General features: G+C 38.5%; 1 protein-coding gene across 1 annotated transcript; it reads right to left on the reverse strand.

The window, feature by feature from the left end:
• Positions 1-8,743: 8,743 nt before the first annotated feature.
• On the reverse strand, positions 8,744-9,743 carry LOC100584640 (olfactory receptor 51I1). The gene has a single exon (XM_003254831.3). It carries the CDS (start codon positions 9,708-9,710, stop codon positions 8,766-8,768), a length of 945 nt encoding a protein of 314 aa, XP_003254879.1. The 5' UTR covers positions 9,711-9,743; the 3' UTR covers positions 8,744-8,765.
• Positions 9,744-18,274: the final 8,531 nt, after the last annotated feature.

Genomic DNA, 18,274 nt, shown 5'->3' on the forward strand with positions numbered 1-18,274 from the left:
GCCAACAATGGCAGAGATCAGTCTTCACCTGCCATTTGAAAAAAACTGAACTTAGTCCCCACCTGTTGGATCTTCTGCCTTAGAAGCCAACCTGAAAAGTTGAAGAAAGGAGACGGGGCAGGAAGAGAGAAAGTTGGAGTCATCTACGTCATTCTGAATAAAAGTATAACAGACATCCTCTTCTCTCCTCCTGTTCTCCTGAGTTCCAGAATCCTAAATGTTACTTGGAAAAGAGATATTTCAGACTGCTCCATCTTTTTAAGTTTTTAAAAAAGTTTTAAATACTTTTTATGGATGCATAATATTTGTACATATTTATGGGATACAAGTGACATTGTGTCACATGCATAAAATGTATAATGGTCAAGTCGAGGTATTTAGGATATTCATCACCTTGAGTGCTTATTACTTCTATGTGTTGGGAACATGTCAAATTCCTCTCTTTTAGTTACTTTGAAAGATATAATGCATTGTTGTTAACTCTAGTTACCCTACTCTGCTATCAAACATTAGAACTAATTCCTTCTAACTATATATTTATAGCTATTAACTAGCCTCTCCTATCCTTAACACACATGCCTTTCCACCCTCTAGTAACTATCATTCTACACTCTACCTACATGATATCAACTTTTTTAGCTCCCACATTTGAGCAGTAACATGCAATATTTCAGAATGCTGAATCTTGTGAAAGACAGCATAGCTTAAAAATTAAGAGCAGAAACTTTGGAATAAATCAGACCTGAGCCAAAATCCATACTCAGCCAGTTACCAGATGTGTGACGTGTTCAACTTATTTATACTCTGATCCAAAATTTTATTTTGTTTTTGTTTGGTTTGATTTGATTTTTAACTTGTGACATGAATATAATAATACTATTCTTTTTGGTTGTAAGAAAAAATGAGAAAATTAATGTCACATATTCAGTATTTTGAACTAAAGTCTTTCAGAATCCATTTGCAGAGCTTCAAATTACTGAACATGTGACATTAATTTTCTCAGTATCTCTACCTGTAAACTGGGGATAAAAATACACTTGCTTTTTAGATTTTTTGTAGGATAAGCAAGATATTACATGGGATAGTGAATAAGGTATTTTATTCTTAGAGAGACACTAGGACCCAGAGAGAAAGAACAAATAACGTGCCACAGCTTAAGAGTCAATTTCTGCAGAGCCTAGATTACAGTTTAGATTCATGATTTTCTCTTGTAGTAAGGTTACCAATTTCACTGTGGAGATGAGAGTAAACTGTGGTCTGATCTAGATTGGAGTCATCAGAAAGAACTGAGTTTTAGCTTTGACAACATGAATCTTAGAAGGCAAGAACTCCTAGTAAAGAATCATCTCCATGCATCCCCATTCCACCTCGGAGAGGGAAAAATGTTTTGAATGAAACTATGGTTTTAAAAAGCTGAAAAAGGGAGAAATAGGAATATGGACGATGAAGGATATAAACATCAGGTGAAAATTATGCTAATACACAAGTTACCTCTGAGTTAGAAACAAACAAAGTTTAGGAAAACTATCAAAGTGGTAGTGGCTTCTAAAAGACCATATTTAACCAAGAATATATGCAAAGATGAAAACAAAGACACAGAGATACAAGACTCCTTCAGTGGCCATGAGATCAGAGAGAAATAGCTAATCCCAGTCAGAAGGTTGAAATAATATATAATGTAATGTAATATAATGTAACATAGTTAATGTAATATAACATAAATGAAATTTATAAAATTAATTTTTAAAGACAATAATAGTGAAGTAGGAAGGGGCACTCATGACTGGTATAAAAACTGAATTACTTCCAATCACCAGTTCACACATTCACTCAATAGATTTGATGTATAAGTCAGTGATCCTGCTCCAATTCTTTATCCTGTGGTTACCAAATGTTGATGTGAAATTGCTCATACATCTGAAAAGTTTAATAAGAATGCTCTGCTGGAATAAATGTATGGTCAGGAGAATGTACTGCCAAGGGAATACAAAGAGCTATGACCTCCAGGAGTCATACCAGCCTGGGCAACATAGCAAGGCCCCATTTGTACAAAAAATTAAAAATTAAAAAATTAGCCGGGTGTGGTGGCACCTGCCTGTAGTCCAGTTACTTGGGAAGCTGAGGCAGAAGAATCACTTGAGTCCAGGAGTTCCAGGCTGCAGTGAGCTATAATTGCACCACTGTACTTCAGCCTAGGCAACAGAATGAGATCTTATATCTAAAAATAAAAAAAAAAGAGCTATGACTATGGAGACAAGAGCAATGTAATTATGAGAATGATCCTAGGTCCTGCATTCTCCTACTCTCTACACTCTTCATGCACCAGCTCCGCTGAACTCTGTCCTTCCTCAAAATTAATGACTTTCCTGACATATGAAAAGTGTTTCCTTGTGCCTCTGATCAATTTATTTATCTGGAGTCTACCTTATCGATCAGCAGTTCTCAACCTTTGCTACGCATCAGAACCACCTGAAGAACTTAAAAATCCCAGTGCTCAGGTAACACCCCATACCAATTAAAGTAGAATCTCAGGGTGTAGTATCTAATTATCAATGTTTTAAAGCTCCTCAGATGAACCCAACGTTGAGAACCACTCCAGATTCATTTTGTAACATTCCAGCCCCTTTACAGTGACAGTATTTTAGACTAAAATGAAATTTGCAAGCTCTCCCTGTCTCCCTCCATGACTTTCAGATAATTTTCCTACTCCATCCTGGACCTACAAGTTAAACATTTATTTGTGTTTCATCATCTACTAGACCACTCAGCATCCTGAAGCTCCTCTGAATTGACTTGGATTTGCTTATAATACTCCAGGGTGGTGCCCACAGATGTAGCCTAGGTTTTGGGGCTAGTGCACCTCTCTGGAGGGTCACTTAAGGGACAGAAAGGCTTGGCGGGATTCTTTTGAATCTAATTATCTCTCCTGAAGATCCTGACCTGCCTCATCTGAAGATGCTGGTCCCTGGTAAAACATCATCTTCAGCAGGAAGTAACAATCAAGCCTTCAAAGGACCATGAAAAGAGGAACATGCAGGACAGTGAAAAGACTGGCAACGTCAAGGAGACCATAGCTCAAAAAATTAACTCAATCTGTGGATGGAAAATGACAACCAGAGGGGCAATTGCTTCACTCCTAAGATGCCTTATTTGAATCTCATAACAGCCATATCAAGTGACTTGCCTGAAACCCGTAAGTGGCTGATCTGGGACTAGAATCTAGTTCTTCCAATTACAAGTCCCATGGTCTTCCCTATAAAGGCCAGCAGCCAACCTTCTGAAGCAAAAGACATCTAAATGAGAAAAATGGGAAGATGCTGGAGAAGTCGGTCATCTTTATTTTTCCAGGCAGAGAAAAAGACTGAATGGCAGATTTTTTTTCTAGCCTCCTATGCAAGCTGGAGGTCAGGTGGTAGGGAACAGGGGTTAAGTCACCTTTAAAAAATTGCCCCATTTCAAAAGGCTATATATTCAGTGATAAACTTAATAGGCTCTCTAGAATCTGAATCAAGAGTCCAATCTTGTACCCACTGAGAGAATGTCCATCTTTATACAATCTTCACCCATGCTCAGCATCAGCATTCCCAGTGATGGGGAGTTTATTGCACCCCTAAACCACTATCCTGGTCAGATCTCATGGATATGAAGTGCTTTCTCACATTGGTCTTAAACATGCTTTCTCAACATTATAGACAATGTTGCAGACTCAGAGACATAATAATCTTCATCAAGTATTAACTGAATATTGCTCATGGAATATGTTATTTTCTTGCAGAACACTTATGTTAATTTGTAAACATATATGTACTTGTGTAATTGTCTAATGTCTGTATCCCTACTAGATCATAAATTCTAAAAAGAATGGATGATATTGACTGTTTTTGTTTGTTTATTTGTCTGTTATCACTAGATAACCCATACTAGCACAGGGTCAAATACATCACAGATGCTTAATAAATATTTTAACTGGATGAATAACTGAATAGATAAATAGTATCTGAGGTTTCCATGGTGACATCCTGTAATCTTTCCTTCTTCTCTTAACCTGTCCTAAATCCCTTTAGCTATTTCTCCAAGTGTCTGACTTTTAATTTCCACACCACAAAAGTCCTCCTGTCAGTGACCAATCGATAGTCCAGTGTAATATGAACCAGCAGTGTGATATATAGCTTAAAACAAATCTGTAGTTTTTTCTAACACTATTTAGCAGAAACAATAACTTTCTTATCTGTAACTTTGTAATATTTTGTACAGACTTTTTCTATTTTATTAAAATTACATTTATACCTCCTTCCGGTCAGATTTTGAGCTCTTTTAGGATCAGACTTGTGCCTGGTTCATCCTGTCCTTCTCAACACATGACATGATTCTGACACAAAGATATGCTAAAAAAAATCATTAATGAATAAAAGATGAATATACTACTTAGGCTGTAACTGAAGTACCTTCAGTTCTTGGTTCTATATTCTAAATAGGATTTAAACTGACTGCATTACATGCAAGAAGTAAAGGGAATTAAATCACATTAAGGACATTGAAGGAATGAGTGATGCTTCATTTTGACCAGAGGAGACTGCAGTAGAGACGGGTTGGGATCAGTATGACAGGTGCTGAGCCATAGGTGGAGATCACAGGGTGACAGTCTGGGGTTCATGTAAGAAACACTTTTCTAAAATCACAATGAAATAGTAAGCTTCTGGACAGCGAACGTGTTCAAGCAAAGACTGGATAACTCTTCATGAAAGTTCTGGAAAGAGAATGTCAGCATCTGCTGAATCAGGGTTAATGGGCTTTCAGCTCTCTTTTTGCTCACAGGCCTGAGATTCCAGACTGGCAAGGTCTCTCCTATTCAGCGACAGAATCCCATGTCTGTGGATCTGTGTGGGACAGAACAGAGGCAAGTTCTCAACCCCTGCTGTGTGATCACTCATGTGTCTTTCACTGCTAAAGCAGTCTCTGGCAGCCTTATCTGAAAGTGGCTGGCAGACCACGAGGGTATTTGAATGCATATTGTTCTTTCTATAGAAAACCTATGTAAAAGTGAGATTTGAGGATTTTTAAATTGTGGACAACTATGCAAACATACACAGGCATTGATAGAGATTCACTCAAAGATACAGAGGCATGATAAGAGAATCTGAGAGAAGCGTACAGAAGCACAAGCATACTTGTAGCTAGAAACACACTTATTGTGTACACACCTCGAAGACACAGACAGATCAAAGTGTCTTGATCACCTTGAGGGAGCTTTGTGAAGTGTGAGTTGGACTGAGAGGCAGAGGACCAGAACTCACAATGGCTCCAGAATGGATCTCAGGTGGGCACCAGCCAAGAGAGGAGGTTGCCTTTATGCCTCTGCAGAATTGTTCCCAGATGCCAGAGCCCCTGGGGTCCTGCTTTGCCTGAGTGTGATGCTGTGCTGGTATTGGGGAAAGGAGCGGGGTTAGATCTTACCTTGGGAATAAAAAGATAAGAAAAAGCAAACAAGCAAACAAGAAACCACTTCGCCTGGAGAAACTGCCCTCTCTCCACTGAGAAAATGAAATTTCAACTCCTTCCTTATAATGTAGAAGAAGTTGGAGACAAATTCTCCAAACTTCACAGCAACACCCCCCACAGTTATCCAGTCTCAAAACTGCAACTCTGTGCTCAGAACCCAGAGTCTAGATCCCTGAATTCTGAGCTTAAAACTCAGATCTCAGGCAAAACCTAAAGCTTAGATTCCAGTGGGAAAATTCCAGAGCTCAGATCTCAGAGACCGGAGCTTGAAGGCCAGAGACAACCCCAGGATTTAAACCAGGGAGGATATGACCTGACTGCCTCAATCCACTTAGTCCTACACTTCCCTCCTGAATTCCCACTCCCAAGGTCTGCCAAGTTACCACAAGTTCAGGGTCTCCTCCAAAAGAAACATTCCAAGATACTGAAGGACCATGGGTTCAAAATCATACAGACCTAATTTTAAGTCCTGGCTTTGCCACCTGATTTTAGAAGATTAACATTCCTTTAATTTTGAACCTGATTTATAAAAAAGGATAGCACCTATATACAAGGGCTTGAGATTCAAATAAGAAGGAAGTAATAGGTTTGTTTCTTTTTATTGAATTTATCACACATGCTAGTTATCATAAGTTCTCTTGCAGGTTTCAATTTCAGGTCCCCCAGACAGATTCTTTTTCCCAACACCTGAACTTCCCATTAAATAATCCATTTTACTTTTTGTTCATCTGAGTTTTAGAGTGAGGGTGTATTGAGAGAAGGAATAGCAGGAAGGCTCTCTCCCTTTTCTATCAAGTGGTGGAATGGTTCAGGGAGGGAAATAGAAGATGTAATGTTCTCTCCCCCACGTGGAGCACTGAAATATCAAAGGAACAAAGGAACAGAGGAACAGTGGCAGAAGAACACCTTCTACTTTTCATTATTGTTATAGGATTGGTTGGATCAAAAATAATGAGTTGGGAACCAGGAGATGAAATTCAGGAGTAATCACGAATCATGACCTTGTAAGTTAGGTCACAGAATCGTGGACAAAGAAGGAAACAAATGATGCCTCATATTGGGGATAAATCTTTGGCAAGGAGAGGCAGGGTTTTGAGAAGTCATGATGTAAAATGACTCTAGCTATGTTATTAGAGACAGCATGAAGGGGAACAAACATCAGTGTGGATCCAGTTTTTTCATTCATTTAAATAGTCATTTGGTTATTCCCTTAATTCACACGTACTGGTGTGACCAACTCTGTGCTGAGTGCAGAGTTTTGCTTGGACTGCCATTATCTATTGCTCTTTTTTAGATATTTAAAATGTCTTTTTCAAAACTCAGTTTCTGCCTCCATTAAATGAGGGGATAAGTCAAGAGAAATTCTCAATATTTGTTCACTCTGATAGTGGTAATACTAAACAAAACATCCATGCAAATCTCAAGACAAAGGGCTTATTGTATTAAACGTCATTTGTTGGGAAATTTTGAAGCTTTCCTCCCCACAACAAAACTTAAATAGAGAAATAAATATACCCTGTGGAGTGGAAGTTAAACTTTTAACAATGAAGCAAAGCAGAGATAGACGCAATTTGCAGGTAAATGCTTGGTAAACAAAAATACAACTAGATTAAACATATCCCATCTAAAGACGGAAGAAGTTAATAGACTGCAGAAAAGAAAAAGGGTTAATAGATTTGCAGAAAAGTCTCCAAAGACTTCCTTATCAGGAGACTTTTGTACAGTGAAGTTCCGTTGACAAACTTCTCTTGCCTAACCATCTCACTATGACAATCAATTGTTCTTTCTCTCTCTCTTCCTCTCTCTCTCTCTCTCTCCCAGTTCTATTTGCCTGAACGGGAGCCCTAAAGTTGGAGTTTGCCTGAATTTTCAATGTCAAGTAGTTTGGCATGACAGGAGGTAGGAATTGAGGGAAAAGAAGGAAAGCACAATATAGGATTATGTCTGTGGGGTGGCTGGAAATTGTTTATCAAATTCTCCTCTGAAGCTATTTCTGTCTTCCACCTGCACTGTCTCATGGAGATATTAAGGTTATAAATCTACTCTACTTCCCTTCACCAACAATACCATATGCTTAATTGTGATGCATTGAGTTTCCCACTTTAAAAGTCATTCACAAGTTTACTTCAGCAATCTCTCAAGACCTTGTGCCCCAGTGTCCCAGTTGGAAACTCCCCATTTGTCTAAACAGTTATCTGTAACCAATATTCTAGGTTAAAAGTTCTCAACCTTTAATACATACGGAAATAACTTGGAGAATGTATTAAAACACAACTTCTTGGTCTCACTCCTGATAGTTTTTTGTTCAGATGGTCTAAGGAAAGTCATCAGAATTTGCATCCCTAACAAGTTTCGATGCAAAGCTAATGATATTGATCTGGAAATCATACATCGAGAACCACTTTTCCAAACTCTTGTTAATCATGAGTTTTGTTACTCTTGTTGCATAGCAGATGGGCATCAGTCTAATACTTGAGTGCTGTTAGAAAAGAGAAACATTGTCCTTCTCAAGCTATAATCACCCAAGATTCTTATTAAAAGCAGTTCTCATTCAGTAGGACTTATGTGGGGTCTAAGAATCTGTTTCTCTATAAAGCTACCAGAAATGCCAATGATATTGTTTATCAGACCATACTTGAAATAGTACTGTTCTAAACATTTCTGCCTAAGTGTTTCTTCTCAGGCAATTATGTCTGCCAAAATCAGTACCCTTCTTTCTTCCTGCCATCCTGAATCAAGAATTCTAACTTCTCTCATCCTTCACAAGCTACTTCATAACCACTCAACATAGCCTGTTTTTATTACCACAAACAAAGTAGATCTTCTCTCTTGCATTAAATACAAAGCCTCCATATATTTTGTCTCTCTTTAATATTTATTATCTCCTTCACTCTGGGCAGAAGCAGAATTATTTTTGCTAAATTCTGTTTGCTCTGCCGAACTTCATTATTCCCATATATGTCAAACAAGCATTTTTTAGGATACCTGTGGCTCTTTTTTATATTTTCTCTTCACATGTCTATCTGGTTACTTGACAATATTTCATACTCACCATTATAACATGCTTAGTAGCAACTAGTACAATAATTTTCACATAAGTGTTGAATAAATATGTATGCCATTTTATAGTCAAATATTATTTTATTAGTGATACATTCACTACTATCAAGATCCTGGGTCCTCTTCATCCTTACTTTAGCATTCCTTAAGTTGTTAACATGTCCCAATCCTTCCTCCAAAGGAGCTTTTGGGGACTTCAGCCTTCCTCAGGCCTGGGATTTATGGAAGAACTTGAGAATCCCTTTGCGGATCTCCTTGGTTTTCACACTGTAGATGATAGGGTTGAGCATGGGTGGTACAAACAGGTAGACATTGGACATCATGACATGAACAACAGGTGGAGCACTTTTCCAGAAGCGATGAATCATGGAGACAGCAATTACGGGCACATAAAAGGCCAGCACTGCACAGATGTGTGACATGCAGGTGTTGAGTACCTTGAGCCGCTGTTCCCGGGATACAATGACCAGCACAGCTTTCAGGATTAATGCGTAGGAAAGCAGGATGAAAACTGAGTCCACACCATAGGTGAAAATGATCACAAAGAGCCCACAAATGTTGTTAACATGGATGTCTCCACATGCTACTTTCATGAGATCTGGATGGAGACAGTAGGAGTGATGCAAAACATTGCCTTTGCAGAAGGGCAGTCGTTTCACCAGAAAAGGGAAAGGGAAGAGAGTGGTGAAACTCTTGGTAAGGATGCCCAGACCCATAGCCAATATATGGTTGTGAGTGAGCACAGTGACATAGTGTAGTGGATAACAAATAGCCACAAAGCGATCCAAGCTCATGGCCAGCAGTATGCCTGACTCCATGAAGGAGAAAGTGTGGATGAAGAACATCTGGACCAGGCAAGCATTAAACCCAACATGGTTGTAGTTGAAGCAGAAAGTAGAAATCACAGTGGGAAGTGTAGAAAGGGACACTCCCAGATCATTGAGAGCAAGCATAGAGAGGAAGTAGTACATGGGCTGATGCAGAGCAGGCTCCCAAAACACCAGAGTGAGAATGCTGAGGTTACCTATAATGGAGATCATGTAGAGGATGCAGAAAATCAGGGCAACCCAGGTGAGGCCTGTTTGTATCCCAGGAATGCCTGTCAGCTGGAGTGTTGCTGGCTGGAAGGGGGTGCCATTGAGACCCAGCATGGTGGGAGAATATAGATGGGGAATGGACCCAAGAGGGTGTGTTGGGAAACTTCTTCACTTTCTTTCAGATATCCTGTCTCCAACAAAAGGTCATAGATTGAAAATGATTGCCTGTCTTCCTGCCTTCCCAGTAAGACACTAATCTCTTTAAGGAAGCAATTGGGTTCTAATCGTTTGTGTACCACCAGGGCCCTGCTCACTATCTAGGCCATAGTAGAAACTCTGTGGTTTGATGATCAAATGAGTGCCCATAACACAGCAAGGCATAATAGGAGACAACATTAACAATTGTTCCTGGTAGACCAGAAAGAGGAAATGCATCCTAGGCTTTGGAAAGTCTTTGGTAGATAGCATAGATGGAACATCTACTATTATAAATTTACAGACTCAATAACCTGTACTCAGATTTCACCCCAGCCTCCCAATCCCAATGGCTGCCCCTGAACTTGTCATAGCCAAAAACTTTTTTATCTCTGAAATCCTAAATTTACTGTTTTCATATCCTTACTATAGGTTTCTACCTTCCAACCTTCTCATACCCACGCACTTGCTCTTGAGTCTCCACGATTCCATTTTCCTCTGGTCTATGAACTCTTCTTCCTCACTTTTCTCCTGAACTACTCACCCACACTAAAACTGGTATTTTCATCTCCTCTTTACCTCTCTTTCACATTCACATAGTAAACTCCAACGTTTAATAAATTCTACAATCAAACCAGGTATGCAGCTGGATAAAACCAAAGAAGAAAGTATTTTATGGGAATAAAAAGAGAATTATTAACCATTACCAAAATTTTAAACTTATACACACTTTTATTCATTCTTAACCTCTACTTTCTGAGAAAGAGATTTCTCTCCTCCTCCAAGGACAGGCTCTCCACCTTCAGGATTTCCTTTCTTGTCGCTCCTTCAGAGCCTTTTTCACTAATCCAGTGCATATTCATTCTCTCCCTTTCTGCCTCTTTTCCTTCAGACAATAAGTGTGTGCAAGACTATTCCATCATAAAGATGCAATAACATTCTTCTCTACCCACCACTCTATGACCTTTTCCCAATTCTTAACCAAATTTCTTGAAAAATTGTCTCTCCAGGTACCTGAAGATAGGAGCTTGTATTTTATCATTATTATTTTTTAGTTGTTTGCCTGCTTCTCCAGCTTGTTTCTGAGATCTTCAATGTCGAGATTCAATCTTACTTATGTCACCCTCTATCACTGCTCAATTCATTATACTGTGGCTTCCACACTCACCCCTCCTCTGAGTTGAAACAAATTTCTCTATGGTCACCAAGTGACCTCTTTGTCTCTGAATCTAATGAAAACATTCTCTCTCCTAATTCACTTGATCTTCCTGCTACAGTTAACACTGTTTTTAACTCACCTTTTCAGAACCACCTTCTCCATTCAAGGGTACTATTTGTCCACAATTGTATTTCTTCCTTGGCTTCTCCTTCTCTGCCTTCTTTACTGAATTATCTTTTCTGTCTTTTTTTTAAGCAGCCTCAGCCTAACTTCAGGCAAAATAAACAATAGTCAGAATGATGCAAACTGAGAAGTCACACCATAAGAGACTTCATCTCAACCTTTATTTAAAATAGCTCTTCTACTATATTTTCATGGTATTTGATATCTCAAAATTAAACCTCCATTCTGGAATTTTAGCATAATGTCTCTTTTATTATTTTTCTCATTTTAGAGTTCCCATTTTATTCCTACCACTCCTCATAAACAGAGTGAAATTAGATGGTGACAAGGTGCTGGATAATATCGAGATATCGGTCATAATCCCAAATATATATAGGTAGTGAGAAGAGATTCATCTGTTCCTTTGGTTTCTCTCTCCTCCCAATGAAAAGGCAAAGCATCCACTTAATGAGTAGTATTTTCTCCTTATGGGTTACTCTCCTTGCTAAACCTCTCTTCCCCCAAACCCATGTTTAAAGTCCATGTCTCTAAGAGGTCTTTTTAGATCTAGCCTGTTCAGATCTGTTTTTTTTTTCTTTATCTTTGCTGCAAGATTTTCTCTGAGTCATGAAGAAATAAAAAGACTCTTCTAAGAATTCATCCACAAGATAGGTTTACCCCACTGTCTGTAACCACTGGCATGCAAATTGAGGTAGTCTAGAAGGTAATATTTTATCTATTTTGCAGATTTCCATCAGTCTACAAAGCAACTTTGAAAACTTTTCCTCCATGGAGAAAATTCCCCACCACCACCCCCACAACATTTTTTCTTTGCTTTGTCCACAGGAGTGTCCATGAAAACTTCCTAAATGTGACCTATCTTGGAAGGAAGGTCAAGAAGGTAGAGAGACACAAGCAATGCACAGAATATCATGAGCACACACACACTCACACATACAGTCACTCAAAGGTACCCGAAAAATATAATTTTTACACTCATACTTACACACCCAGGTATTTACAGGCACTATCTTATACCCACACATACACATAAACTATCAAACACTCCCTTACTCACACAAAATACTGTCATGCAACAACTTAGGAAGACTTATTGGGATTATGCAATATATTTCAAATATTCCCTTATTTTTAAGCCCTCCTGAATAAACCGTTTACACACACACACAGTGTCACAAATGCATCAGCATTAACAAAACCACAATAATATCTCCACCAATTATTTTCCCATATACATACATATATGCTGACATACACAATACTGAAAATCCAGCTAAGATTGACAACAACATTGTTAAATGACTTCAGTTCATTTGGTTCTGTAACTTTTCTCCAGCTGTACACACTCAAGTCAGGTATCAAAGGCAAAAATTCAAATTGTAGGCTTTTAAATAAGTATAAAATATCCCTGAGACAAAAATCTATAAATGATGCAGCAGTGCCTTAACTCAATGATATGTGGTTTGGTATTATGGTTTTTAGATGGAAAACTGGCATCAGGTGTCTGTGATCCAGGATTTTGAAAGGGGTCAGATTTGGCTCACATTTAGAAGGGGAGATATAAGGGTTAAAGACTGCCTGGAATTTTGGCAAAAGTGTTAAAATTTAGAATAAAATCTAGATAAAGAGGTCAGGTGGGCAGTGTGAAGCAGGGAGCACTCACTGGATGGAAGATGCTTTCCTTGTAGCTGGATATACTATGCTGTGGGTCCAGCTGGCAGTGGCATCAGCTCATTCTCCTAAGACTTATAAATTTATGAGCCCTCCAGAACGCCAAGGCTTGCTTGTGTGTGGTGGGAGGAGGGACCATGGAAATAATTGGGAGGGTGGTATCAGTGAAGAGTGAGTTGGGCCATAAGAGAACTGCTCCCAGGAGAATATCTTTCTTGGCACAATTATCCCTGATGTAATCATCCATATTATTAGTGTGTTAATCCTTCTTTGATCAGGGAATGTGAACACACTGCATACATGTATGCACAGAAACATAAATAGCCATAGGTCTCCTGAGACCTTCACAGATACCCCCTTAGACCTATGTAACTATTTATTTACTAACATTCACATTGCCTCATTCAAATTTACATACATACAAACAGATAAACACAAATATGCTCAGGCAATTCAATTGCCCAGTGCTCTAGTCACTAATTGTATATATTGACACATCAAACAGACACTATAATCCATGTATTCTTACACTGATTATATAGACCAATGTAAATTATAGACAAAACTTAGAAAAAGACTATGAAAGAGACTTACACTTAAAGAAATGATCAAATATGTTTTAAATACATTCCCCTGCTTACAAAGCTAAAAATATATATTTCAGATACATATTCACATTCTCATTAACAAGTCAATAAAATATCCAACAAATTCAGATCTCCACGTTTATTCAGATTTGTATGTGGAATTTAAGTGTGTTATGTATTTTTTGTACAAATGCATGCTTTTGTACAAATAGCATCCATATAACAAATTTCTTATGCAAGCACTCCTTTTACTCCATCACTATATGGAACCTAAAAATTATAACCAGTTTATTTCCACCAACCAAACAGATAAAAACAGATTTTTGAGCAACATTTTAGTCTAGATATTATTATCAGCACTGATAGTATACAGACCAATAAAGACGCAGCACCTACTCTTGCAAAGAACATAAATATTTAAAAACGAATCCATCTAAAAGGCTAAATGTACCTCCAAGCCCTACCTAGAAATATGTTATAAACATATTTCACAACAAAGCCAATGCATTTATCAAAACTTATCTAGTATGCATGTAAAACTTGTGCAGTATATGTTTGAAAGAAGTCAAAGAACCTTACCCAAAGGATTATAAATCATGCTGCTATAAAGACAAATATCCTTGAGACAAAAATCTATAAATGATGCAGCAGTGCCTTAACTCAATGATATGTGGTTTGGTATTATGGTTTTTAGATGGAAAACTGGCATCAGGTGTCTGTGATCCAGGATTTTGAAAGGGGTCAGATTTGGCTCACATTTAGAAGGAGATATAAGGTTAAAGACTGCCTGGAATTTGGCAAAGTGTTAAATTAGAATAAATCTAGATAAGAGGTCAGGTCAGTTACACACATATAGGCCAGTATAACGGACTTGGGAGCCATACACAAAGCAAACCCAAATGTCCAACAATGATAGACTGGATTAAGAAAATGTGGCACATGTACACCATGGAATACTATGCAGCTATAAAAAAGGATGAGTTCATGTCCCTTGTAGGGACATGGGTAAAACTGGAAAACATCATTCTCAGTAAACTATCGCAAGGACAAAAAACCAAACACTGCATGTTCTCACTCATAGGTGGGAACTGAACAATGAGAACACATGGACACAGGAAGGGGAACATCACACTCTGGGGACTGTTGTGGGGTGGGGGGAAGGGGGAGGGATAGCATTAGGAGATATACCTAATGCTAAATGACGAGTTAATGGGTGCAGCACACCAACATGGCACATGTATACATGTGTAACAAACCTGCACGTTGTGCACATGTACCCTAAAACTTAAAGTATAATAATAAAATTTAAAGAAAATCAAAGGACTATACAATATATTGAACTACAAATAATAATATAACTGCTGAACTATTTATGGAGAAGTGTACTGTTGTTACAACTTACTTTGAAATGCATCCAAAAGGTGAGCTCTATTAATAAATTAGTAGAAAGATGGATACATCAGAAGATAGATAAGAAATCAAATGCAGCCATAAAAAATGATGAGTTCACATCCTTTGTAGGCATATGGATGAAACTGGAAACCATCATTCTCAGCAAACTATCGCAAGGACAAAAAACCAAACACCGCATGTTCTCACTCATAGGTAGGAATTGAACAATGAGAATATTTGGACACAGGAAGGGGAACATCAGACACGGGGGCCTGTTGTGGGGTGGGGGGAGGGAGCAGGGATAGCATTAGCAGATATACCTAATGTAAATGACGAGTTAGTGGGTGCAGCACACCAACATGTCATGTTATATGTTACAACATATGTAACAAACCTGCACATTGTGCACATGTACCCTAGAACTTAAAGTATAATAAAAATATATACATTAAAAAAAGAAAGTAGAATAACTCTCAGGTGGTAACCCCCCAAAAAAGAAATCTCCACATCCTCTCCAGCACCTGTTGTTTCTTGACTTTTTAATGATCGCCATTCTAACTGGTGTGAGATGGTATCTCATTGTGGTTTTGATTTGCATTTCTCTGATGGCCAGTGATGATGAGCATTTCTTCATGTGTTTTTTGGCTGCATAAATGTCTTCTTTTGAGAAGTGTCTGTTCATGTCCTTTGCCCACTTTTTAATGGGGTTGTTTTTTTCTTGTAAATTTGTTGGAGTTCATTGTAGATTCTGGATATTAGCCCTTTGTCAGATGAGTAGGTTGCGAAAATTTTCTCCCATTTTGTAGGTTGCCTGTTCACTCTGTTGGTAGTTCCCTTTGCTGTGCAGAAGCTCTTTAGTTTAATTAGATCCCATTAGTCAATTTTGGCTTTTGTTGCCATTGCTTTTGGTGTTTTAGACATGAAGAATGTGGAGAAATAGGAACACTTTTACACTGTTGGTGGGACTGTAAACTAGTTCAACCACTGTGGAAGTCAGTGTGGAGATTCCTCAGGGATCTAGAACTAGAAATACCATTTGACCCAGCCATCCCATTACTGGGTATATACCCAAAGGATTATAAATCATGCTGCTATAAAGACACATGCACACGTATGTTTATTGCGGCACTATTCACAATAGCAAAGACTTGGAACCAACCCAAATGTCCAACAATGATAGACTGGATTAAGAAAATGTGGCACATATACACCATGGAATACTATGCAGCCATAAAAAAGGATGAGTTCATGTCCTTTGTAGGGACATGGATGAAACTGGAAACCATCATTCTCAGCAAACTATCACAAGGACAAAAAACCAAACACCACATGTTCTCACTCATAGGTGGGAATTGAACAGTGAGAACACATGGACACAGGAAGGGGAACATCACACTCCAGGGACTGTTGTGGGGTGGGGGGAGTGGAGAGGGATAGCATTAGGAGATACACCTAATGTTAAATGACGAGTTAATGGGTGCAGCACACCAACATGGCACATGTATACATATGTAACAAACATGCACGTTGTGCACATGTACCCTAAAACTTAAAGTATAATAATAATAAAATTTAAAAAGAAAAGAAATCAAGCATAATAAAATATTCATGGTAGAATTTACGTCATAAGTATGCTGGTATTCACTGTGAAATTCTTTCAAGTTTTCTGTGTTTGAAATTTTTCATAATAAAATGTTGGGAAATTTTTAATGAAAAAAGGATGAAGTAAGACATAGTCTATTATGCCATGTTCAAAACACCAGTGAAAATTCAAACTAATACAAGTGATATCGATGTCCTTTAAACTAACCCTGAGCATCTTTTATATCAACTCAGTATTTAGCATGCTATGAGATTTTATGTATTTGACATAACTGATATTTTTATATGACTAAAGAATCAAATTTTTCAGTTGAAGCTATTTTGCCAAAGATTAACTACTTATGTTCAACAAATAAACATTCCCTGCCATGCCTATATCCCATTCTAGGGACATCTATTTCTTCCCCCACAGGTCTCTCTCTCCAGTGGACGCCACAGAAACATGCAGAGCCAACTATAGTGTGATCACTGCCTTCATGGCAGAACTGAAGAGTGTTGTGAAGAAAAGAGGCATTGATCCTACTTCAGTGGGTAAGGTTTTAGGGATATAGGGACTTAAATCGTGTTTGATAGTGTACCTGCCAGAAGTAGTTCCCAGAGAAATCTAGGCATCTGGCTTTAAGGGAGAAGATTCATTTTGTACAACAGAATCTCTACTCCCCAGAACTCTAAAATGTCAATTACTTTGATCTTTCATGGACTACAACGAGTTGATACTTTGCATGGTGCTGACCATGAAAATGAAAGCCCCTAGGAGATCATGTATCTTACAATGATAATAATACAATAAGAATGAGGCTAACAAAATGTGCTTCTGTTCTGTACCAAGGCTAAGCCTGTTTACCCTCAAGTCCACTCCTGACTCTTCTGTGACTCTTTATATCACACTTATCCAATCATTACTTGAAGAATATGATGGATAGAGCTGGTTGGGAAGCACTGACAGATGCAAGGTATCTCTCACTCCACTCCCCTGCCTCAGGCAGAGTCTCTAGTGTGAGCTGCATCTCTTCTATGGTTCCAGCTTCCACTGGCTGGGCTCACTTTGGCTGTAGTTCTAGTAACCCCACCTGTGGCTTTCCAGTCTACAGGTAGTAGTAGCTTCCTGCTGTTACAAATCTCTGGACTATGTTACTATCTGCTGGTCAGTTCCTCATTTCTTTTGAAATCTGTATAAATAATTTCCAGGATTAAATATATTCAGTTTTTTGTACTTATTATTATGTTATCACCACTCAGTCTCAATCCCCTATCTTCTATACCATTTTTTTGTGATATTGGGATTGAGCCTCTGCAAACTGCATTCCTCCTTTGCCAACCAGCTCCCAAGATCTACAAATATGGGGCATTAGGAAGCTGGGGCAGGAAGAAGGAAATTGTACCCTACTTCCTTTCTGTTGCTCTTTCCCCAGTGGCACTTCTTCACCCAAGTACTAGTGGTCAATTCCAGTGGCCTTAGGTGGTTATATTTTGAAGCTTTCCAACACTTCTAGAACCAGCCTTACCATGGCCTCTTAAAGATCTCAGAATTAGCCAGATAAGTCTCCCCTCAACCCCCATCTCAGAGGAGTAAGTCCTAGACATAGGGAACCTCTCTTCTGAATTCTTGAGACCCCAGAATCACCTAAATAGTGACCACTCCTCAAAGTCTGAGTTTCAGCTTTGCAGCACTCCTGTTTCAAATTTGTAAGGTTTAATCGTGCCAAATTCCTACCTTTGTTCCTCCAGTCCTAGGCTTAGAAGCTATGTCCTAAAGTTGCTGCCTACAATGATACTTTCATATTCCCTTTTTGTCTTGTGTGTTCGCCAATATTTGGTTAACAATTCATTAATTTTTCTCAATTAAAAGAGCTGGTGTGTTTCTTATATTCTGACCAGACCGTAACTGA

The sequence above is a fragment of the Nomascus leucogenys genome, chromosome 15 (assembly GCF_006542625.1).
Source record: "Nomascus leucogenys isolate Asia chromosome 15, Asia_NLE_v1, whole genome shotgun sequence".
Lineage (NCBI taxonomy): Eukaryota > Metazoa > Chordata > Mammalia > Primates > Hylobatidae > Nomascus > Nomascus leucogenys.

Bases quoted from the DNA above. Each gene is read 5' to 3' on its own strand.
- LOC100584640 (XM_003254831.3), bottom strand. From the start codon at position 9,710: ATGCTGGGTCTCAATGGCACCCCCTTCCAGCCAGCAACACTCCAGCTG.